Source organism: Scyliorhinus torazame, chromosome 10 (genome assembly GCF_047496885.1).
Source record: "Scyliorhinus torazame isolate Kashiwa2021f chromosome 10, sScyTor2.1, whole genome shotgun sequence".
NCBI classification, from domain to species: Eukaryota; Metazoa; Chordata; class Chondrichthyes; order Carcharhiniformes; family Scyliorhinidae; genus Scyliorhinus; species Scyliorhinus torazame.
The window spans coordinates 194,612,371-194,637,764 of record NC_092716.1 but is presented as its reverse complement, the minus strand read 5'-3'; the positions used below and the strand labels follow the sequence as shown (position 1 = coordinate 194,637,764).

The 25,394-nt window shown below is 46.6% G+C and overlaps 1 protein-coding gene across 1 annotated transcript in view; it reads left to right on the top strand.

Annotated features, from left to right (window-relative positions):
* Positions 1-25,394, top strand: part of LOC140384480 (spondin-1-like) — a 455,772-nt gene that overhangs the window by 328,462 nt on the left and 101,916 nt on the right. The window contains exon 7 of the mRNA XM_072466224.1: positions 9,754-9,818. Coding sequence (XP_072322325.1) covers positions 9,754-9,818 — 65 coding nt within the window. The remainder of the gene's footprint in view (positions 1-9,753; positions 9,819-25,394) is intronic.

Sequence of the window (25,394 nt, the reverse complement as noted above, 5' to 3'; positions counted from 1 at the left end):
CCTCCTTTATCAATCAAAAGCTTTGGTGGTGTCCCAAGTCCTATCCCGGTCCATAGCTCCTCTTTTTTCTAGAATAACTTACTTCTCCTTGCGATATATTAGTGTGGAATGCTAACTCTGCTCGCCAAATCTATAAAATGCAGAATAAAAACATTTCCAGCTTTGTCCCACAGCTATAATTTCATAGCAATTACCTTATTAAAATCATCTTCCAATAAAAAGTTTGCAATAGAACATGGCAGTGTCCTTTGATCCTATCGACAGATTTCACCATTCTCAACTGTCACTTCTCGGAACCTTGTACAGTCCTCAACAGATACATCTGTATCTTTAAGCAGGATTTTGAACCATTGCCAAGAAGGGTGGGAAAATTTAATATGAAATTCCAGGAAGGCAGTGAAAGCTCCAGAGAGGGCGCTGAAAAGATTTACAAGAATGGTTCCAGGGATGAGGGATTTCAGTTACATGGACAGATTGGAGTGATTGTCAAAAGAATCAAAGATGGCATGTGAAAAAACATTTTTTCCTTGGTAGCACAGAACTTGAATGTTGCTGAAAAGAGAGACACGTTGCCACAGCTTTTCATCCTTCACTTATCAGGACAAATGCAGAAAAGACAAACTTCAAAGCAACACAACAATTTGGTCTACAGGAGAAAATGGTGCTGATTGGTTGACTGTGATTGGCCGAGGCATTGGCATGGAGAAAACAGTAGTCCTTGTAGTCCCAGCAGTGGCCAGTGCTCCCGGCTGGTGGTGCTTGGAATACAGAGCTGCCAGCCATTCGGATGGCCGGCAGCTCTCTAACAAACATGGGAACATAGGAATTAGGAGCAGAAGTAGGCAATTCAGCCCTTCAAGCCTGCTCCGCCATTCCAGCAGATCATGGCTGATCTCTTCATGGTCTCAAATCCACCTCCCTATCTGTTCCCCACATCCCTTCAACCCTCTAATGTGGGACTTACTCCCCAAAAATGGGTGGATGTCTCCACTAAAAGCAATTCACACAGTTTTTTAAATGTTTAAATTAGGCAAAGAGTATATTTCACAGTCTCAGAGAGATTGATAAACCTGGCAATATTCTTGTTACTGAAAAAACCCAGGGTACCAATCCGGGCAAATATTAAGCTTGGTTTAAAATCAGACTACAGTCTTGCAACACCAGGTTAAAGTCCAACAGGTTTATTTCAAATCACTAGCTTTCGAAGTGCAGCTCCTTCATCAGGTGAATGAAGAGGTGGGCTCTACAAACACATATATAGACAAATTCAATGATGCAAGATGATACTTTGAATATGAGTCTTTGCAGAAGGCAAGTAGTGGGGGTGTCTTTCCAGGTCAAGACGGTGCGACTGAAGAGAAGAATAATCACAGGTTAAAGGGGTGTGAATTGTCTCAAGGCAGGACAATTGGTAGGATTTCACAAGCCCAGACCAGATTTTGGGGGGTGAATGTAATGAGACATGAATCCAAGGTTCCAGTTGAGGCCGTACTCATGCGTGAGGAACTTGGCTATCAGTTTCTGCTCGGTGATTCTGCGTTGTCGCGCGTCCTGAAGGCCCCCTTGGAGAATGCTTACCCGAAGATCAGAAGCCTTTGGCTGCTGAAGTGTTCCCCAACTGGAAGAGAACATTCCTGCATGGGGATTGTCACGCGATGTCTGTTCATCCATTGTTGCAGCATCTGCATGGTCTCGCCAATGTACCACGCCTCGGGACATTCTTTCCTGCAGCCAATGTTGGCCGAGTTGCATGAGTATGTACCCCGTACCTGGTGGGTGGTGTTCTCACGTGTAATGGTGGTACCTATGTCGATGATCTGGCATGCCTTGCAGAGGTTGTCATGGCAGGGTTGTGTGGTGTTATGGTTACTGTTCTCCTGAAGGCTGCGTAGTTTGCTGTAAACAATGGTCTGTTGAGGTTGCACAGTTGTTTGAAGGCAAGTAGTGGGGGTGTGGGGATGTCCGTGGCAAGATGTTTGCCTTCATCGATGATGTGTTGAAGGCTGCGAAGCAGATGTCGTAGTTTTTCCGCTCCGGGGAAGCACTGGACAACGAAGGGTACTCTGTCGGTTGTGTCCCGTGTTTGTCTTCTGAGGAGGTTGGTGCAGATTTTTGCTGTGGTGCGTTGGAACTGTCAATCAATGAGTCGAGCGCCATATCCCGTTCTTACAAGGACGTCTTTCAAAATCTGTAGATGCCTGTTACATTCCTCCTCATCTGAGTAAATCCTGTGCATACGGAGGGCTTGTCCATAGGGGATGGCTCCTTTAATGTGTTTAGGGTGGAAGCTGGAGAAGTGGAGCATCGTGAGGTTATCCATAGGCTTGCGGTAAAGCAAAGTGCTGAGGTGACCATCCTTGATTGAGATGAGTGTGTACAAGAAATCAACCGATTCTGGAGAGTAGTCCATGGTGAGTCTGATGGTGGGATGAAACTTATTAAACACACCCCAGTCCAACGTCCACATCTCCACATCATAAAATCAGACTGGAAGAGTACAGAATTGCGGCAGACACTTCAGTTCAATGAAGAGGAAGCGCTGCATTGTTGGTGGTGAGATATTTCAGATGAGATGTCAAACTGAAGCCACGCCCAGCGAATTGACCTTAGCAGTCTGACTTGTGGAACAATGAGATCTGCCCCACGAGATGTGATAGGCGTCATATAAGTATATTCTTTCTTCTGCTTGTTTATTAGCAGGAAAACTGTTGGGATGTTGCAGAACCCACCTGGTTCGTGAGTGCCCTTCATAAAAAGGAGAAAAGAGCTATTCCCTACCTGGCCTAGCCTGCATGCTTTTCTAGTGCTACCCTATGTGACTGAATTATAGTGCCCCCAAGGGCAACAAAGGCCAACAAATATTACCTCAGCAATGTTGGCCACATTCCAAGATTTTCCTTGTTTGGATGCTGCATCAACAGTTCCCATCCTTAGGCAATTGGAGGTCTTTAAAAAAATTCAACCTACACGTCACCAATTTCCTCCTTCAATCCCTGGAGGTTTCCTGAGGTGTGTTCCAACTGGCCCAGAAATTTGGTGGGCTTTTCATCTTTTTGCTGCTGAAGTTTAGACCATCTCAAAGATTCTGATTTGTAATGCAAGTGTGTTCAGTCCCCGTATTGAACCTTATACCAAGTCAGACAGTTAATTGCGATGTTCTAATGCAGAGTTCCTGGAAGGAGCAAAAGGCAACTTTGATCCTCGCAGCCTACATTACCTAATCCAACCAGTTATTAGATTTCACCCAAGCGTATTAATGGGGCTCCATTACCAGTGACTAATTTACGAGACGCGTCACTGTAAATAGCAGGAAATGTCTCTCAGGATCAACTGATTGCATTTAAAGTCTACCAGATGCTTGTCAAATGGGAAAGATGACATGCGTCGTAAATCCAAATTGCACTAACTCCTGTGGCGTGGTAGCACTTTTATTAAGTGTCATTCCCACTTATTCTGGTGAATACTGAATCGTTTGCATTTTTATTGTTTTTTATTTCATCCACACAGCGTGATAAAACACACAGGGGCGTTTGATTGGAACACAAATTCTGTTGCCAGCTAGATGGCATAAATTGGTGAGGGAAACGCAAGAGGCTCATTGTGTGTTGCAATGTCGCGGTGACTGGGGATGCAGAATGAAGGCAGCCCTGCTGGTTTTGAGATCTGGTTTGTTTCTATCGGAATAGAGATGTGATATAAATCCCATCGTTCTTACCTCACACTGTTTTGTCCAACTCTCACCTTTATGACAATATCTAATCTCCTGGCACTCTCATCCTCCTCCAAGCACCTTTTATATGTTGAAATTAAGTCCAATCAGAGCCCACTGTGGCTCAGTGGGAAGTATTCAACCCTCTCCATCTCCAGGTCATGGGTTTGACACTTCAGTACAGTACTAGGGAAGTGCAACACTCTTGGAAGTGCTGTGTTTTGTCTGAGATGGAAATGTGGGCTCACAGCTGCTCTCGCAGGAGGATGTCTTTTTTTAAAAACCCATGCACTATCTAAAGAAGAACTAGGGAGTTTCCCCAGTGTTCTGGCCAACATTTATCTTTGACTAACACCACAAAAACCAAGCATTATCATATGCTTGTGGGAGCTTGCTGTGCACGAATTGGCTTCCCCCATTCACTACATTATAACAGTGGCTGCACTTCAGAAGTATTTCATTAGCTGCAAATGCTTTTAAGATGCCCTGAGGTTATTTAGGTTATGAAGGGTGCTTTATAATCTCATTGAAACAGAAGATGCTCAAGGGGCTTGTCATGGTCGGTCCTGAGCGGTTGTTTTCCCTGGTTTAGTAATCTTAAATATGAAACCACTGTGTCAGAATAAGAGGTTGGACTGAGATGAGGAGAAATTTCTCCATTCAAAGATTTGTGAATCTTGGGAGTTGTCTGATCCAGATGGCTGTGAATGCTCCACCACTGAGTATGCACGAGACTGAAACTGATAGATTTTTAATCTCCAACGGAACCATGGAATATGGAGAGTGGGCAGGAGAGTGGCGTTGAGGCAAAAAGCCAGCTATGATCGTATTAAATAGTGGAGCAGAGTTGAGGGACCAAATGGTCCACTACTGCCCCCATTTCTTATATCATCTCAAACTCGTTCATTTCCAGGGCTTCCCCCAGCCTTTTCTACCTCCGACAATCCTACAAGCATTTCAAGTATAATTTAGGAATTACTGAAACACTGCATCAATATGTCTTAGAACATAGAACATAGAACATTACAGCGCAGTGCAGGCCCTTCGGCCCTCGATGTTGCGCCGACCTGTGAAACCACTCTAAAGCCCATCTACACTATAGAATTGATCTTAATGGTCAATGTCTCAAAAGCCCTGTCTCTGGATGCGGCTTAGTATCAAATTTTGTTTGATAATATCCCTTTGCAGTTCTTAGGGATGTTTAACTATATTAATAGCACTATCTAAATGCTATTGTTGTTGTTGATAAGAAAACTCCACAGACTTAAATTGTTAAGTACTATGAGAGACATTCTTGCATCTACATCATCTGACCCCAGTTAGAAAATCCACATCCTATACAGATGTTAACTATTGGTAGGATGAATTGAAACGATGAACAAAAACATAACTTCAATCAATCCAGCTTTCACACTGTTTTAGTGGTGAAGAAAATTCTGTAGTTCCATTATTGTTTGTAATTAAAAGGAAATTCCTGATTTCATTCCTGAAAGAGTGAGCTCTAACGCATATACTCCCTTTGTTCTAGCTTTAGCACCAGAGAAAATAATTCCACCCTGTCTACTTTTTCCACTCCTTTTATTTTGTCAGTCACAAAATAGATTGTCCCCTCAACCTCAGTTTAAAGGACCCGATTATACCCAATTTTCACTCTGGGGAGGTGGGTGCGGGATAGAGTTAGGCCTGCCAATCCCAGAAGCTTTACCTCAATTCCACCCTCTTACCCTTGTCCAAATAAACATCCAGACATTGATGGAAGAGCTCAAAGAAAGTATAACTTATTATTACTTTATAACCATTTCAATCACTCATCAAAAATCAATTTCAAGTTGTTAAAACAAATACATGTTGCATAACCGCATGTGTGAATCTTGGAGCTCCGCCAAGCATTCATAATGAGTTCTCCCTGACTCCTTTCAAACTTGGTCATATCTTGTGTTGCCAATCTTAGGCTGTCATCTGTATTTCTCAATTTCAAATGCGCTTTGAAAAGCAGCGACAATTTAAAATAAATTTCACAATTCTCAGTTGGAATCTTAATTCCTGCAAAGGTGAAATAGAATAATAAAAGGGTGCTTTTGCGCACTCTCTAGTTGCTTTCTCAGTGGTGTTAGAATCCCCCCTAAGGACACATTGGGTAACTGCGGCTTTTATCATCTTGAACTGCATGTGCCAAACAAGTTCCAGCTTTCAGCCTAGGTCTGCCAGCTGGTTTTACCTGAGAAGGTGTGGAGGTGTCTCAGTCTGCCGGGGACTGCCCCACGATAAGGATGGATGAAAACGCAGCCAGCAGTCCTGGCCATGATGACTGATGCCGAGGTGGGAAACCTCTGCTCTCCTTCGAAGAGTGGCCATTTGATCCTTCTGCATGCACAAGAGAGGATAGATGGGGCCTCAGTTTAATCTGATCCGAAATACAGGAAAAAGATATTATGAAAAGTGAAAAAATATTTTTTGTAAAGCGAGGTATAATTCTTGAGAGAATTGATTTCATTTCTTTTCTTTTTAAATATTTTTATTCTCCATTTTCACATTTTCTTCAGAATTTACCCCCCCACCGACAAACAGTAAATGGGAACGAATACAATGTCAATCCCCCTACCAACAACGATCCCATCCTCCCACCACCCCCCACACAACGGCCCACCTGACAATATAAACATCAAATAAAACTAAACCTCCCAAGGAGGAAAAAAGGAAAAAAGAAAAAGGAATCAGAAATCGCCCCTGGTCACCGTTGACATATATAGTCCACCCCCCCCCCCCCAACCCCTCTGTAATATTCAATGTCATCCAATCCCCGAAAGAGTACCGTGAATGGCATCCATGAATTGTAGACCCCCCCCTCCCAGACTCCTCCCCTCTACTTCCTCTTGTAAACTCCTCCCCCCAGCCTCGGTTCCTTCCACCAACCTTTCACCCCGGCTAGACTCACCGAAACCTGTTCTACCACGCTCCGATGGCCGCAGACCCTCCCCCCACCTCACTCCCTGATGCGACCATCAATTCACTCAAAGACATGAGGAGAAGTAAACCGTGGTTTTAAACAGCTTAGAACAGTGCCTGCCTGCAACTGGTACAATACTGGGAACTGCCTGCAGGTTAGCTGCTCTTTATACTTCCTTATACTTTATACTTAAGGGGAGGAGCCATGGGCGGAGCCCGTACATGCCCCAACATATCCCCTGTGGGTGAAGCCACATAATGGCCCATAGGTGGAGCCCAAAGGGTTAACAACTTAACACAACAGCAGAACATGATACAAATGCACTGGTGAATTATTGGCACTATACATTCACCACACCCCCGTTCACTGGCCGGCTTAAACCGGCCAGCGTGGAGGCCCCCGCCCGGGTCTCCTTCCCCCTTGCCCTGTCCCAGGAAAACCAAGAAATCCCCTTTAGCACACAATCCCAGCATAAACACCCAAGCCCCAAAGAACCATCATTGCAAATGAAAGTCCCAACTCATCCCTTGTCCAAATGTACAGTGTTGACTCATTTAGTACAGACACCAACACGCAGTGAAAAATACAGTTACATGAGGCTACATCGGTAGACGACCCGCTCTCAGTCCCATTTCTCAATTCTGCCACAGTCCTTCTGCCTTCGCAAACTCCTCCGCCGCTTCTGCCGTCCCAAAATAAAAGTCCTTGGATTTGTAGGTCACCCTCAACTTAGCTGGATATACTATGCCGCACTGCACCTTGCTGATGTACAGTGCCTTCTTCACCCGGCTGAAGGCAGCCCGCCTCCTCGCCAGCTCCACGGTAAAGTCCTGGTAGATGCATATACCACCTCCAGCCCTCTGCACCACCCGCTTCTGCTTTGCCCAGCACAGGATCTTCTCCTTCACGCTATACCTACAGAAAAACACAGTTACTACTCTTGGCGGCTCACTCGCCTTTGGTATAGGCCTCCATGACCGGTGAGCCCGATCCAGTTCGTATCGAGAGGGATCGTCCCCCTCCCCCAATAGCTCCGCCAACATCATGGCAAAATACTCCGTCGGCCTTGGGCCTTCCACCCCTTCAGGCAGACCCACAATCTTCAGATTCTGCCACCTGGATCTGTTTTCCAGGTCTTCCATTTTGGCTCACAGACCCTTGTTGGTCTCTATCACCTTCCGCAACTCCTTCCCCATCAAGGTGAGTTGATCTCTGTGCTGCGATAATACTTCTTCCACTTCCTTCAGTGTCTCACCTTGCTCCCGCACCTCCGCCGCTGCGCCTGATACCGCCGCCTCCACCAGCACTTTCAATACCGCCCCCATCTCCTTCTTCATTGCTTCCATGTGCTTTGTGAACTGATTTTCAAGTTCCACAACCAGCTTGGACATTTTTCCTCCCTGTGTCTTCTTACAGCTTTTTGAGCCTCCGTTGCCCCTGGGACCGGGCGTTAAAACCCCAAAATTTCTATTCCCGAGCGTGCGGCTGCCTCCCGCCGGCGTCACCGGAAGTCTCTGAATTGATTTCATTTCTATCAGTAATTATAATCGCAATTATTCTCATTGGCAAATGGATCTAGAAATTACTGTTGCCAAAATTGGTGAGCAAACCATCTCTGTCCTTGTATCATATTCTTCTACCGCAGTGCTAGCTAATTAAAACAAAAGTAATTATTGCTGTGCTGTGAGGTGAGAAATGTTTCAGTCAGCTACTCTGTGGCATAAGGGCCTATAAATTTAGGATTCTCCATTTTTGTAACTTTCTGCAGTCTTACAATACCCCTTATCCCTATTTTGTTGTTTTCTCTGACTGTAGCCTCCTGTACATCTATATTTTCATTGAAGGCCATACCCCACAGTCACTTAGAACCCATTCTCCAGAATTTGCTCCCTCAAACCATCCATCACTTCCTCCACCCTCTCTTCCTTCAAGACTCCTTGAAACCCACCAAACTTCTGGTTTCCCCATATAATCTCTTCTCCTTTGGCTTGGTGTCAGTTTTCCTCGCAGGTTTCTGAAAAGCATCTTGGAATCTTGGGCGGGATTCTTCAATCCCACGGCAGAGTGTCCAACGCCGTCGCGTTTTACGACAGTGTGAAGGGCCGTTCCCAGTACTAATAGGGGCCAGCACGGTGCTGGAGCGGGTCGCGCCACTCCAGCTGCTGATCCCGGTGTGAACTGTGCGCCGCGGGATTCGTGCATACGCAGTTGCACCGGCACCAACGAGGACATGCGCAGTGGCGCTGGTGCCAACATGCGCATGCGCAGTGGCCTCCTTCAACGCGCCAGCCCCGACGCAACATGGCACAGGACCACAGGGGCCGCCACGTAGGAAAGGAGGCCCCCAGCCACAGAGGCCGGCCTGCCAATTGATGAGCCCCGATCGCGGGCCAGGCCACATCGGAGGCCCCCCCCCCCTCGTCGGACCCCCCCTACCCCCCACTCCCCCCCCACAGGCCGCCACCCGATCCTTCCACGCCGAGGTCCCGCCGGCCCAGAGCAGGTTAGAACGGCGCCAGCGGGACTCGGCTCTTTTCTTACGGCCGCTCGGCCCATCCGGGCCGGACAATTGGCGGGCCGGACGCGTAGAGTGGCCCCCGACCGGCGCCGCGCCAACCATGCTGGCGCCAATGGCGCCAATTCTCTGCTGTGCGGTGAATCGCGTGCCAGCATCGGGGTGGCGTGGCCCGTTCGCGGGGATTCTCCGGCCCAGCCCAGGGCTGGGAGAATCCCGTCCCTTTTGTTCGGAGACACTACAGAAATGCAAATCACAGTGACTACTCAAATAGCAAAAGAAGCAAGAGTTGAAAATAATTGGTTTGGTCCAGAGGGTGGCTTGCAAAACTGTGTCGACCGAAGCAGGATTTTAATAGTTAAATATATAGACAATGGATAAGGTTCAAAAAAGATGTCCAAGGAAGACTTTGGAACTGGAAAGTTATACATATGAGTAAAGCTGGCAGGTGCACAATGGGTTGAATGGCCACTTCTTAATTTTAAGTCTCTTTGATCTCTGCATCACTTACTCTTACAGATTTACCACAATCTCAATCATATATAGAGCATTGACATTTTTCTTTCTTGTTTGCTTTTGCAGGGAGAGAGCGTTTTGACTGTCATCAAGGCAAAGGCTCAGTGGCCTGCTTGGCAACCTCTGAACGTGTAAGTTCGCAGACCTACTTCTGCTGTTTTGGAAATATATATCTTTTGCAGCATAATATTAGCTTCATCATTGAAGTGAGAGTTTTATGCCCAGGAACAAATCTTTTTCTAGCAGCCCTTTCAATGTCATATATTTGGGCTGTTTGTGTGTGAATAATGCAGTTAGCAGTCTCACAATAGATATTCTGTTCAATCATTTGAGGGTTGTGATGAATAGTCTACAAATTAGAGCTAGGCCTTTCAGAAGTAAAGTTAGGAAACATTTCTACACACAATGTGTGGTAAAGTTTAGAACTCTCTTCCATAAATTTATTTCCAGAGTGCAATATTCTGGAGATAACCCCTAATGTGCTGGGGAACCTCCACGCCATCACCCCCACCGCCCACCCCCACTCCGAGACATACTCAGGCGAGGTTTGCATGGGAATTGCCCAGGAAGTGCACAGTTCTGATGGTAATTATACTACACTGGGAAACATCCGAAAAATGTGACTTAAAACACAAACTTCTTCCAGTTTTGTTACATCAACCATTATCCAGAAAAAGCTAAAAGTATTCAAACTTGTAAATTCTTGGTAAGTATTTCACAAACCCACACAGATCCCGCACAGGACTTGCGACACACCACCAAACCCCCAGAGGTCTCCCCTCACCCTCAGGGGACTAATTCCACCACCCCCCCCCTCACCCCCAGGGGACAAATTACCCCCCACCACTGAAATTCACCGCACTTCCATGCCCAAGGAATTATACCCCCTACAACAGGAATTCCCAGCTCACGGGATTCCCTCACACCCAAGGAGTCTCTTCCACCACACCCCTCCCCACCAGTAGGCAGGTTTCTCCTCCTCTCTCCTCCCTCTGGGCCAACTGTCACCCCCTCCCCAGCCAGAGCCCCCCCCCCCCCCCCCCCCTCCCGGGCAGGATCCAACTTCTCCCACACCCCATCCCCCAAAGGCCAGAGTTCTTTCCCCAACATAGAACATACAGTGCAGAAGGAGGCCATTCGGCCCATCAAGTCTTCCACCCTACCCGTAACCCAATAACCCTTCCTAACCTTTTTGGTCACTAAGGGCAATTTATCATGGCCAATCCACCTAACCTGCACGTCTTTGGACTGTGGTAGGAAACTGGAGCACCCGGAGGAAATCCATGCAGACACGAAGAACATGCAGACTCCGCACAGACAGTGACCAGTGGGGAATCAAACCTGGGACCCTGGTGCTGTGAAGCCACAGTGCTAGCCACGTGTGCTACCGTGCTGCCCTACTACATCCAGACTGACCCACCACCAACCAAGGCCTGACCCGACCCAAACATAAACACCCCCGACACCAATTTCCCCCTTCCCCCAATCCTGCCCACTTAGCTTCCACACTTGCCTTGTCAAAAACCTTTAAACCTGACTGGACCGTTTAAACTTTCCTGGTTTATGACAGTTAGTGGCAGTAAGAAAGTGGGTGGGGGAATTACTTACCTGCAACTCTACAGCCCTTCAGTACTAAGCCCCAGGGATGAGTTGCACTGCACATATCTCACTTAGCTTGAGCCGGAAGGTTTGGCGAGATAGGGTCCCTGGATGTCCAGGTAAGAACCTCCAAGAATAGTGGCAATCTAGCTCAACTGCCACTCCATCAGGAGGTAAATGTGTATATATTGAGCTAAGTTGCAGATCAGTCATGATCTCAGTGAATGGGAGAACAGGCTTGAAGGGATAAATGGCCTTCCATTCCTTTGATCCTATGAATATAATAGAAGAAAAGTAACAAAGATTTTATTTTCAGTGTGCATGTGCTTTTGTGCATGTGTGTGTGTGTAATAATAGTAATTATTAACCCTGATGGTACTGACAGGCTAGGAGACGGGGAATTATGGTTACACGGAGAGGCCTAAAATACTGGTATTGTTTCTAGTACAGAAGGGAAGACCGAGATTTAATTGTTTTTTTCTGAATTATAAGAGTTATGATGAAATGAATAAGGAAAATAGACTACAGTTAGGGAGTGCATTTCAAGTGGGTCATCAATCTAAAATCCTCACTAAGCATGAGGACAGTGGCAGGACAAAGTTTCTTTATGCAAAGCGTTGTTGGATCGTGGAATACTTGGTTAAAGGAAATAGTTGAGGCAATGATCTTTGCTCCTTTTTTTAAGGAAAAGAAGGGATACGTGTCTACCTCAGAAGACGATACAGGTGGGATGGGAATAGAACAAAGGAGTGGCCTTTGTTGAAATTACTCTCACTAAGTGCTGGCATATAGATGAAGAACCGAGAGATCTCCTCTGCGGTGCTAGGGATATTTTCCTTTTTCTGTGGATGAATCGGTTTGTAAGTTTAAGCTTCAGCAAATCAATAATATTACAGAAATAAGTTATTACAGAAAATAATAGTATTTAGGGCTTTGATGTTTGACACAAGGAAGTCCTTCCATCCAGCATATTTAAAAAATATTTTGTGTTTTTCTTTAGTAAGAGACAATAACTTCTATTTGTGATTTGTAAAGTTGACATTTAAATTGCCCTCTTGGATACGGGTGCACAAATGTTTTGACACATTTTTTTCCATTCTTTATTTTGCTGCAAAAAGACATTTTAACAAAGCTTTTCATCTTGCACTCATCAGGAAATAGCAAGAATTCCATTGTCAGGGGAAACAACAACTTTAAGTTGTATGTGAAGAGAGTGCAGATTGATTGGCAAGGTGACTTTAGTTGGTAGAGGCATTAGCCATGGAGAATGCACCGGTTAATGGTGATTGACAGTTAACTACCAAGCTTTGTTTGATTTGATTTCCCTGAGGAATGAATCAGCGAATGGCTATCGCTTATTTTGTTTAGCTGGAATAGATGCTGGATTCTTTCAGTCTGCAAAGAATAGGGTCCTGTTTATTCATACATGTAGCTTCCAGTGCACACAAATATACCACACTGACCATTTTAAATTGATTGGCAGTGTAATTTCTAACACAGAGGATTATTTAGCGAACACAGAATCACATCAAATGTTGGACATTGCGTTTTGAGTTTAGAGTGATAGCCATTTTCTGATTCATTCCTCAATGCATTGCCTTGACCAATCAGAGTCAAACTGCCTGGTTTAAATTTTCAAACAATGCTTCACAGTTAACTATCAATCACCATTAACTGGTGCATTCTCGATAGCAATCTCTCTACCATCAGAGTCCACTTGCCAACCAATCAGCACCCTCTTCTCATGCAGCACAAAGTTGTTGTTGCCCCTGACATGTGTTTTCTTGTGATTGATCTGAGGAGTATTAGATGAAAACCTTCGCCAAAATATAATTTTCCCGCAATATTCAAGTTCTATTCTACCAAATGACTTTTCATTATTTTAATAAATAGATTACCAGCTCAGGTAAGAGAGTTGAACTTCAGGCAAGAAATGTTAAACATTTCAGTACAAAGATGATTGAGCAGGTATTACTAGGGGTGAAGCACTTCAATTATGAGGAGAGGAGTGAAGAGGTGATCTATTAAAGGATTTCAAGATGATAAGTGTTTTTGATAGAGTAGATAGAGAAATCTATTCTCTCTGGTAAGTGGTCAATAATCAAAGGTCATGGGGGCGATTCTCCGAGCCCCGCGCCGGGCCGGTGCACGATTCTCCGAGGTGTGGAGAATCGGCGCCATTTGTGCCGGCGTGTTTGGCGCGCAGGCTGCTGGAATCGGAGGAGCCACCGGTTCTCCTGCCCGGATGGGCTGAGCGGTCGTGCCGATACGACAGAGTCCCGCCGGGGCCGTTCACCCCTGGTCGCTGCCGGCGTGAACTCTGGGCAAACGGTCGGGGGGGGGGGGGGGCGGCCTGTGGGGGGGAGGGGTCTCCTTCACCCAGGGGGGGGGGGGGGGCCTCCGATGGGGTCTGGCCTCTTCCCCCCCCAGGCCTACTTTCTGGCGCGGCCGGCCCCTGAACACCGACTCCATGTTGAGTCGGGGTGGCGGTGCGGCCCAACTGCGCATGCGCGGGTTGGTGCCGCGCCCATTTGGCACCGCAAAAGGAGGCTGGAGCAGCGTGAACTGCTCCAGTGCCGTGCTGCTCCCCTGTGGGGGCCAGAATCGGTTGTACCACGGCCCGGTTCGCGCCGTCGTGAAACACGACGGTGCGAACACTTGGGCTCCATACTGGAGAATCGCCCCCCATAGATTTCAAATAATTGGCAAAAGATTTAGAGATAAGATGAGAATTTCTTTCTTCGCGCAGACAATTTTCGGGATCTGGAATGGTACACCTGAAAAGGCGGTGGAACGATGCCCTATAGAATTCTAAAAGAGAGTTGGACAGAAACACAAGGATGAAAAAGAACTTGCAGACAATTAGTGCATACGAAGCTGCCATAGACAGCAGTATGATAATGATCAAATAATGTATTTTCGTGTGATGTTGCTTGAGGAAGAAATGTTGGCGAAGACACCAGGGAGAACTCCCCCATTTTTCTTCAAAATAATGCCATGGGAACCTTTATATTTGCTTGAGAGAATAGACAAGGCTTCGATTCAACGTCTCATCCAAAAGAATGCAACCCCCCCCTCATTGCTGCAATGGAATGTCAGCCTTGCCCTTGTACTCCCGCCCTGGATTAGTGCTTGAACCCAGAACCTTCTGATTCAGAGGCAAGTGGACAATCCACTGGGCCAGGATGAACACTGACATCAAATGCAAGGTCATCAGCTTGAAATGTTCATTGTATTTCTCTCTTCACAGATACTGCATGGCCCGATGAGCACTTCCATCATTTTCTGTCTTTATTTCAGTTTTCCAGTATTCATAGTACTTTGTTTTCGTTATGAGTATATTGTTGTGAATGTTTGATTTGAGGCATTTATTTGCTAGGAATACCAAGCAAAGAACATCAAGAAGTTTCTCAGAAATGTAAATGGGAAACAAATCGGGCAGCACGGTAGCACAAGTGGACAGCACTGTGGCTTCACAGTGCCAGGGTCCCAGGTTCGATTCCCCGCTGGGTCACTGTCTGTGGGGAGTCTGCACGTTCTCCCTGTGTCTGCGTGGGTTTCCTCCGGGTGCTCAGGTTTCCTCCCACAGTCCAAAGACGTGTAGGTTAGGTGGATTGGCCATGATAAATTTCCCTTAGTGACCAAAAAGGTTAGATGGGGTTATTGGGTTACGGGGATAGGGTGGAAGTGAGGGCTTAGGTGGGTTGGTGCAGACTCAATGGGCTGAATGGCTTCCTTCTGCACTATGTTCTATGTTCTCATTGCACTCCAAATCAAAGATGGAGATGTTGGGAGAGTTGACCAAATGATTGGGCAGAGAGATGGGTTTGAAGGAATGCCTCCAACTCCTTTAGGATCCTCCTTAACTTCCAACACTTTGGCCAATCTTTTGGCCACCCCCTCCTTATGCACTGGATTTTTGACTTTGAGGCAGGTAATGTGAGTTGGGGCATTTCTAGTCTAGTTGGTTTACTGCCCTTGGAAAGTGTTTGAAGGCAGCCACAGGGCCTGTAAATAGTGATGCGGGCTGTTTAAAAGCCAAGACTGCTTAATGAGGCTTGGCTGACAGCCGGAGATCCATTACTCTGTTGAAACAGCTGTGCCCATGGACCACAGCTTTGACAGCTAATTGACAGCTTTGGCTCTCTGGTATATTCTGTTAATTGCAAAATGTTAAATTATACAAGATAAATAGATTAAAGTGTTGCAGGTTCTGTTCCTGATATTTTTAAGGGGTGTGGTTGATTGACACTTTAGGAATGACTGACATTTTAGAACGTTTTTCACACGTGCTGTTGTTATTGTAGGGTTTAGTGGTTCTGAAGAGAGTGCAGTCTGGATGAAATGACATGCAAGTGCCATAAATTGATGTGGAGGGTTCTCTTCTCTGCGCTGGCCTCCGGCAATATGGCGGAGCCCTACAGGGGCCTGGTGCGGAAGGAAGAAATGCCCCCATGGAACAAGCCCGCCCGCAGATCGGTGGGCCCCGATTGCGGGCCAGACCCCTCGCGTCGGATCTCCCCGCGCCCCCCTGAGGGCCCAGGAGGCCTACCCATACTCACCTGCCAGGTCCCGCCGGTGCGTGAGTTGAGTGATTCATGCCGACAAGACTGGCCAAAAACCGGCGAGGTGTCGGAGAATCCCGCCCCATTTTCAAAAGTTAATTATCAATGTCAGTGAGGTTGTTTAGCAGGTTATTTCAGGATCTCACATATCAACGTTTATGGGAAAATTGGAATGGCTTGTGCAAGTCTCAGTTTCTCCAATTGTTGAGCAGCCAATGATCTCCAAATAACCCCTCCAAAAACTGTACACTCTATCAATTCTGACCTCTTGGAAAACCCTGATTTTAATCACTCCACTATTGACATCAGTACCTCCAGCGGCTCGACCTAAAGCTCTGAAATGTCTTCCCTAAATCCTGCTGCCTGTTCATCTCCCTCTCCTCCTTTAAGACATGTGTACCTTTGAAAGCCATTAAGGTCCTGATGTGTTGGTTGTTCTGGATCACATACAGGTCACCAACACTTGAAGTAGTGCAACACTATTTTATTAAAAGGTTAACTATTTCAACATACTTGAACTGTGGGTAAATACGATACCAGCTTTAACTAAAGACCTTTGCCTTGTCCTAAACAGTTGATGCACTCAGCACATGGTGAATGTCTGTGTTGCAGGCTGTGAGCTCTGTGCTCCTAGCTAGCTGCTACTCGAATGAGCGGTAACTCTGATGTCCCCTGTCTTTATAGTGCATGTGCTCTCATTGGTGATTGGCTGTGGTGTTGTATATGTTGATTGGTCCCACTGTGTGTCCATCAGTGTGTGTCTGCACCATGATATGCTGGTGTATATTATGACAGGTCCCACCACCAGACTTCAGCACAACAACCTGGACAGAACCTCACAATTGCAATACTGAGGAAGTGCCATTTTTCAGGGGAGATGATAAACCGAGTCCTGATTTAACTTCTCAGCAATATATCCCATGGGACTATTTTGAAGTATACTTGGAGAGTTCACCTTGATGTACTGCCCAATATGTATCCCTCAACCAACACCAGTAAAACAGGTTGTCTGGTCATTATCAAATTGATTGTTGTGGAATCTAGCTGCCGCCATCCTTATATTCCAACAGTGGTTGCAGTTCATAAGTTCTTCATTTGGCAGCAAAGCACTTTGGAATGTCCTGAGGTTGTGAAAGGTCCTATATAAATGCCAGTATTTCTCAAAAGTATTGAATCTTATTTCTTCTCACCTCCTCTTACTTAGTTTTTTAAAAATTGAATTTAACATCAAAGTGTTGGAAATGCATGAGATTAATTTCTCAGGCTGTTGATTAATATTCTCCTCTTTGTCACTTGGAGGCTCACCCTAGCCAGACAAACTAATTTTCCATCAGCATTTAAAGGGTCAGCTTCAAAATTACAGCAAAAAAAAAACTTTGGCAGAGTATTAATTCTGCCAGCTAAAGTCAATCCCATGAATATCTAAACTGCAGCATTATTGAAACTATTTTTACCCTGTATAGACTTTGTACAGGACAGACTGCTAATGAATTTGGTGCTGCTGAATTAATTCTAACCTTTCAGATGATCATGGTTCTTTTCTCAAAGAATTAAATCCACATTTCCATTGGAAAAAGCAGGAACGGCGTTGAATCATTTTACAAAAGGAGATCAGCAAGGAAGGAGCAGGATCTCTACAAGTGATAATTCCTATTAATGGAATGGCTTTAAAAACACATATCTGATTTCCACCAGTGTCCCTTGAGTGTAGGCCTATTAACTCAGCAGAAATATACATTCAATAGGCAGCAGTGGGAATTGGATTTATGCTCTCAAAGGCGATCCATGAAAGGAGATTACCACTCTTTGCACCATTAATGCTTTATTTGCGGCCTTCTTTTTTCCCTGTACTTAATTATCCATTTTGACACGGTTTTACTTTCACGATCATGTGGACTCTGTTCCATTAAATAATCTCCCTCAGAATTTACACCTTCAGCTGTGGAGGCTTGAACAGAGAAAGGCTGTATCAGTATTTCAGGCGAATGAATTCTGAAGGCTCATTCTAAGTGGATGCTTACACAAGAGAAGATATTTTCTTTGAAGTATAACTGGATTGTAATAGCATCTCATGAATAGGTACAGTATCGAAGGGCACTGCTGAAATCTAATCAGGGCCATCTATTGACCTGCTGTTGTTAATTAAACCGTTCTTTACTTCTTAGCCATGGGGCTCATTGCTATTCTTCAGAGTGGGAAGAAAAATCAGGAGCAAACTCTGACATTTATACGTTAATAGCCTTTTTTTAGTTGGTTTGTTTCTGATTTTTGAATTGCCTTCTTCTTATTTGCTACTTCCACACTCAAACTTTAATTTTAGTCGAAAGGAAAAACTTACAATTTGGCATTTGTCTGCCTGCATTTCATCAGAACAGTTAAATAAATTGGCCTGTCAGAATTAAAGGCCAGTCTGTCGTATCAATGGCATTTGTTTGTTCTGGGCGATGAGGGCATCATTGGCAAGCTGGCATTTATTGCCCATTCCTTGATAAGGTGATTGGCCTTCTTCTTGAATCACTGCCGTCCATTTGGTATAGGTTGCAGAGATGTTGGAGAGGGAGCTCCAGGATTTGGACCCAGTAACAATGAAAGAACGACAGATCATAGTCCAAATCGGGATGGAAGGGAAGCATGGAGGCAGTGTGCTTCAATGCTCCTGTGTTGTAATATGCCTTTAAGGGACAGCAACATGACATCACTAGAAGGAACATACATCAAGCAATCCAGTCTTAGTTTCATTTTTGCTTTTGAGCAGAGCACACATACACACACACATACAGCTTTGCTGCTGATGTCATCAAGTTTTCTGCCTGTTCATAAATTCTCTTATGTGCTTATTCTAAAAAAAATGAACCTAAAATGTGCTTGCACAGTCAATGTTTCTATCGTACAACAACACGACTGGGTGGTCAGAGATGGTAAAACAGGCTGGCAGCAAGATTAGGTACAGGTGCAACATGGTGAATAGCTTTAGATTGTGCTACATGGCATGAGATAATCCTCAACATTCTGGTCAAGCTGCAATGGAGTTGCAGTGTCAGAGAGTGTTGCATTCGCAACGTTGGAACTTTGAAGGCACAGGCCAGAATTTTAGACCCGCCGCCCCAGACACGTTCTGAGTTGGGGGAATGTAAAATTACATGGACAGGACCTCTGGGATCCTACCTGCCTCATGGTAGGGCCTCGGGCAAAAACTCTGCCCATGTTCCAATTAAGGACCTTAAGTGGCCACTTAACGGCCACTTTTCCTGCTCAGCCTCAAGGTTTAGGCTGGCGGACGCAGGTCGGATCAGGGTGCCGAATAGAAAAAAATTAGCAATCTTGATCTTGGACAGGAAGGGAGGTGGGGTGCCTCAATCTGAGGGCCCCTTCGGATTTGGTTCGCCTTCTCCTCAGGGCCCTGCAAGCTCTGGCCCTCCCTACCCTGTGACACTGCGATCACCTGCCTCCCGACCCTCCGTGGCATTCCCTTCATGACATCCCCGTCCCTCCCACCCCTAGACCCCCATACCTACCTGAAGTGTGGGCCCATGACAAAGGCTCAAGCACGATGCTGCAGTACCTATTTTTCCCACAGCAGCACTGTACCTGGAGGGACTAGAAAGCTGTCGGCCAATCTGATTGATCGACAGCTCTCTTAAGAGGGGACTTACAACCAAGAGTGGACGGAAGTCTTGCCTGCTGCCAATCAATGCTCAGTTGAGTGTGAAATTGCAATGGGCCTGTCTGATTTGTCAAAAATGGCTGCAACACCGACTCTCAGGCTGGTGGGTGCCGAGCGCTTGCCATCCTGAAAATATAGGCCACAGTGGCAGGATAGTGCTCAAGTAATGAGTTGGTAAGCAGACGGATCCCTCGTGGTTAGACTGCAGCTCATAGCCTGTCAATTCCATAAGTGGGACAGCAAATGAAGAGGACCAGTACCAGGTTAGTTCAGGAAGGATATAAGGAGCGAGGGAGAAAAGAAAAGTACAAAAAACACGCTTCATAGAAATCGGGCCAGAGAAGCTTGTGATTTTAATGGGTGGAGCTTTGGAAAAGCATGCAGAAGTGGTTATAGTGACACTCATCTCAAGGGCTTTAGGAAAAGGAAAGTCAAAAGGGTATTGTCTAAATGTCCACAAAATTCCTCAGTCTGAATTAGGATGCAACTGACTGACCATCCAAATTCAAAATGTGCAAACAGTGTACAGAGCAATGGTTTCTTGATTAATTTGTGTGTATGAAATATACGGCAAGAGAAGTCTAGGAATTGGGAATCAAAATCTACAGAGGCTGCAGACATAAGGCCTAACAGCAGAAAAGCTAAAAGATCGCCAAAGGACAAGGGGCGGGATTATCCATTGGCCGAGGACGGAATCGGGAAACGCGATTGGGCGGAGAATAGGTTTTCCACGCCAAAGTCACGGCGGGTGACAATTTGACGCCAACTCGCAATCTCCATCACCTCGACAACAGCGTCAATATGTTTGGAATGCACGTACAGTAAAGACCGTTTGCATATCATTAACGGGCCCCACCCGGTATTCTCCAAAGCTTCCGTGATTCTCTGTCTCCGATGGGCCAAGTTCCCGACAGCGCGGTTCACTTGTGCTTTTAAAAATCGTGAAACTGGTGTCGTGGCTGCTGAGGGAGAGAGAGAGGAGGTAGGACACAGAATGGCGCAAGTGTGGGCTGTCGGGCAGACACTGGCCAGGCTGGCTGGGGTGGGAGGGGTCCCAGCCAGGACTGAGGCGAGGGAGGTGATGGGGGAACAGGCCGAGTGGCCAGGGTGACCCCCCCCTCCCCATGGGACTGGCGCGGTGTCCAATCCAGTCCCGGCCCGCCATTATCCCGGACTGCAAGGCAGCCATCTTGCTGTGCACCCACTGACCAGCTATCTCGGTCCCTGATTCTGTAGAATGACACCGGTGGTATGGGTGCCCTCACCTCACCCTCCGTCATACCTCCCCACCCGGCCGTCACCTGCCGACGACCCACCCAATACAATGCCAAAGTTGTTCCTACGGGGGCGCCGGGCGTGGGGCTGCGGTGCAGACCACTGGTGAGGGCAGTGCATCAGCAACTGCTGCGAGGGCCAGAGGCCCCCCACAGTGCCGGCCAATGGCGGCGCGAGAGGTGCAGGGATGGGAGGTGGTGGTGGGGGGGAGAACATGCGGGGGCAGAGCCTGCAGAGCCATGTAGTCTGCAGGACCTGGTTGGGCACGGGGATATGCATCATGCTCACATGTTGGTCTTTCACTCCCTCCAGACAATGGATATTGGGATTCAACCAATAATGGTGGCCTTCCTGCTAGTCGCTGCAGCCCTGGGGGATGCCCTCCGGCTGTACGAGCTGGAGTTGTCCGAGGAGGAGGAACCTGCAGCCGCAGAGCGTGCAGCAGCAGAGCGTGCAGCAGAGGAACAGGTGGCAGCCACCCAGGATGGAGAGCGAGCCGCCCAAAAGGCCGAGGAAGTCCAAGGAGGCGCCGCATGAGGCTGCGTGTATACCGATACCGCCCTCGCCGGCCTGCTGTACCGCGCATGCCGTTGAAAACTCCGGTTCAGCAGAGAGACAGTGCAGCATATCGTCCAGGTGATGGCACACCTGGCACCGCGGGGGTATACAGGAGGACACCAGCTCCCGGTGGCCATCAAGGTGAAGGTCGCCATGGACTTTCACGCCACGGGGTCCTTCCAGGCACCGAGTGGGGAACCATCCGCAATCTCATAGAACTCGGTGCCCAGGTGCATCCGTGCCGTTACGGAGGCCCGATATGCCCAGGCGGCTCGATATATCCGCTTCAATGTGGACCGACCCCACCAAGCAGTGGGGTTCACCACTATTGCCGACATACCCCGGATCTAGGGGGTGATCAACGGGATTCATGTCCCCCAAGGATCACCTGCAGATGATAGGCCGCTCTACACAAACCGAAAGGGGTACCACTCAGTGAATGTGCAGCTGATATGTGACCATCAGCTGCGCATCATTCACATCTGCATCTAATACCAGGGCAGTGTGCTTAACGCCTTCATCCTGGCACACTTGGCGATTCCTGACATATTCGAGAGACCCCTCAGGCTGGGTGATTAGCTCGTGGGTGACAGAGGTTATCCACTGCGGTCATGGCTGATGACACCTATGCTGAGGCCACAGACTGACGGCGAGACCCACTGCAACGACACCCATACAGCAACCAGAAGCACGATTGAGCAGTGCTTCGGCCTCCTGAAGATGCCATTCAGGTGCCTGGGCCACTCTGAAGGGGCCAGTATGATGCTGAGAGGGTTGCCTGCATCGTTGCGGCCTGCTGCGTCATCCACAACATCGTGCAGCAGAGGGGCGATGTGCTGGAGAAGGAGGAGGAATGCCATCCCTGTCCGGTGAGGAGGGCGAGGATGGGCAGGACATGGGGCCCAGGCAGGCACAGGAGGATGCACGACGTGCACTAGGGCCAATGCGTATGGATTTACAGGTTTGTGCTCTAGCACAGTTTAGTTATAGGGGGGTAGAGCACAAACCTGTAAATATTTGTTCACATTAACCATCTGTTGCCACTGTTACAACCTGCCTCGGTGCTCTGTCTGATGGGTGTGAGGGGCGACTGGTCTGGGCTGGCCAGAGAGATGGAGCGGGGTGGGGGGACATTGCTGGTGGCTCCGGCTCCCCACCCCCATCACCACCACCATCACCCCAGGGATTCGATGGGACCGAGTGATGGAATAGCCAGGTCGTACGCAGGGATCACCCAGGTGGACGGTGGAAAGTGTCAAATGATGAGGAGCACCAGAGCTCATGGCAAGGTGGGTTGTCATCATCCTCCATTCCATGGAGCAGACCTGCTGTTACTGCTAACCCAGGGCCCCCACCCAACTTAACTAGTGTCTAAATTTCTGGCCTTAAGGACCATAATGCTGTGTGTAGATGGTTCCCTGGACAGTAAAGTAGGAGTGGAGGCAGCCTGCTATGTTTCCTATCCTGAGACCTGGGTCCCTGTTGGAGAGCGTCTTCAGGGGCAACTGGGCCTGGATGGGCTGGCTGCTGCTCGGGGGTCCCAGGGTGTCAACACTTATTCTCAGAAACTGAGAATCCTGCCCATTGACTACATTGGAAGGCTGATTACAGAATCATATTAAACTTCTGTATTCATTGTTTAGAGTTTGTCCTTGCAACAACAGCTTACAGAGTCCATAGACCACTTTGTCAGTAGGTGCAAAGAAACTGGTATGTACTGTGATTTTTCAGATGTAGATCCAGCAGACAGAATTGCTGATTTGGGTGATTACATCCACTCCCTTTCAAACATTCCAGCAAGATTTGTTAGACAATCCCAAAATGTAAAGTATTGAAGAACTACTCAAGGATGCAAGTACGTAAGAGACGATCCTTGCAGGTTGATGACGCTTACAGGTCCTACATACCATTTCAAGTATTGATTCACTCACTAGAATACCGAGCAAAACATGTGGAAGGTGTGGCTTTTACATGCACCAAGGGAATTTCCATCTGTCCAGCAATTGTGCAAGGCATGTGACAGAAAGAGCCTTTGGTAGCGGCACCAGAGGGAAAGGCTGATGCAGTTACAAAGAGCCTTGCATTGATCCAGACAGGCTGCACACTTCAGGTGCCTTCAAGCAAAAGAAATGAACATCCGGTATCCAGTGAGAAACATATACATGAGGCGATTAACAAACCAGAAAATGACAATGATATGCGCAATGAGAGTGGTGAACACATGTTTCACACCATCAATCTCATATGTCATGTGAGAGTACTATTAAGAAATGTGTGTTTATAAATGGGTGTGTATATAAATATCTGTAGTGAGAGTACCTTTAAGAAATGGGTGTTTACTACTGCAGTGATGTCAGAGAGTGGGTGGAGCTGGGCTGTCTATCAGCCTTTTACTTTCGTTTTAGGCTGTTTGCTGCAGGCTGTGTTTTAGTTTCGTTTTCAGAGCTGGATTGCTGCAGTCACAGCCAGACGGTGTATGAATCTCTCTCTGTAATCTAAAGACTGTAAATCGATCCTGGTGATTTAAAACTAATAACAGTAGTGACTTTAACCTGATGTGCTTCTGGTAAAAGGTGTTTTAAGTTGTATGGATGTTACAAAGGAAAGCTTAAAGGTTTACTTAGGGTTGTAGTCTTCGGGGGTTGTATTTGAATTAATGGTTGCTAAGATGTTCACTGTATGTTTCAAAAAGGTTAACTTGAATTCATAGAATAAACATTGTTTTGCTTTAAAAAATACTTTTCCATTTCTGCTGTACCACACCTGTAAAGTGGGCCGTGTGCTCCCCATACCACAATCTATTAAAAGTTGTGGGTCAGGTGAACTCCATGATACATTTTGGGGTTCTCTAAACCCTGGCCCATAACACATAGAAAACATAGACACCATCACACCATCCAAAGCGTTTGGCAAAATTCAAATTATTTGCGCTAAGAAAGTTGGTATCTATTTGTTATTGGCAAAGAATGACTAAAAAACAAGTGCCAATATACTACGTCTGCAAATTTGGACGGCCATGGGTGAAACCTGCTACTGCACAGCTTTTGGCGTATAATCGTTCACTAATTCTATTGGAGTGCAAGTACAATCATGCTGGCCCCCTGTGGACCACTGCATCCCTGGGCCAAGAGGCCCGTTGACGCCGGTCATTGTATATCATGGAGGCTATACACCCAGCGATTGTAGGTCTACTGGAATGTCATGACCTCGCACCAGTAACAATCCTTTCAATCAGTGAGACTTCATGAGGCAGATCAATCTCAACAACAACTCTAAGCGCCTCAGTTCAGGATCAAATATCAAAATTACCAGAATTCTTTGACAGAATTGGCTGTTTCAAGGACGCGGTTACACTTGCAGGAGATTGCAAGTATCAACTGATCTAGCACTTTTATGTGGAACACAAATACCAGCAACTACAAGAACATAGGAACATATGAACAGGAGGACGTCATTTAGTCCCCTGAGGCTAGCCCGCCATAGAATTGTGGAAGTATCTTTAAAAAGAAAAGGAGACATTTTAATATGCTTTTAATGGATAGCAGCAATACATCACGCGAAGGGAAGTGTGTGTTGTGATCCAGTCTTTGTTTCACTTTTATTTTTGAGCAGAGCACATAAACACAGCTTTGCTGCTGATGTCTGCAAACTTTCTGCCGATTGTATAAATGCTCTCATGTCCTATTCTAAATAAATAAACCCAAAGCATGTTAACACAATCCCTTAAGAGTAATTGATGTTTATATTTCACAGTCCAAAGATGTGCAGATTAGGTGGATTGCCCATCTAAAATTGCCCCTTCGTGTTCAATGATATGCAGGTTAAGTGTGGTAATGGGGATAGGGCGGGTAAGTGGTCATCGGTAGGGTGTTCTTTCAAAGAGTTAGTGCAGACTCGATTGATCAAAAAGTCCTCTTTTGCACTTCAGGGATTCTATATCAGTAGAACAACATGTCATCTGCTGTCCTTGGCCTTTTAATGTGATGGAAGTTAAGGGATGGGAGGTTCTCTGCAGGGACTTGGCCCATTGCTGCAGTGTATCCTAT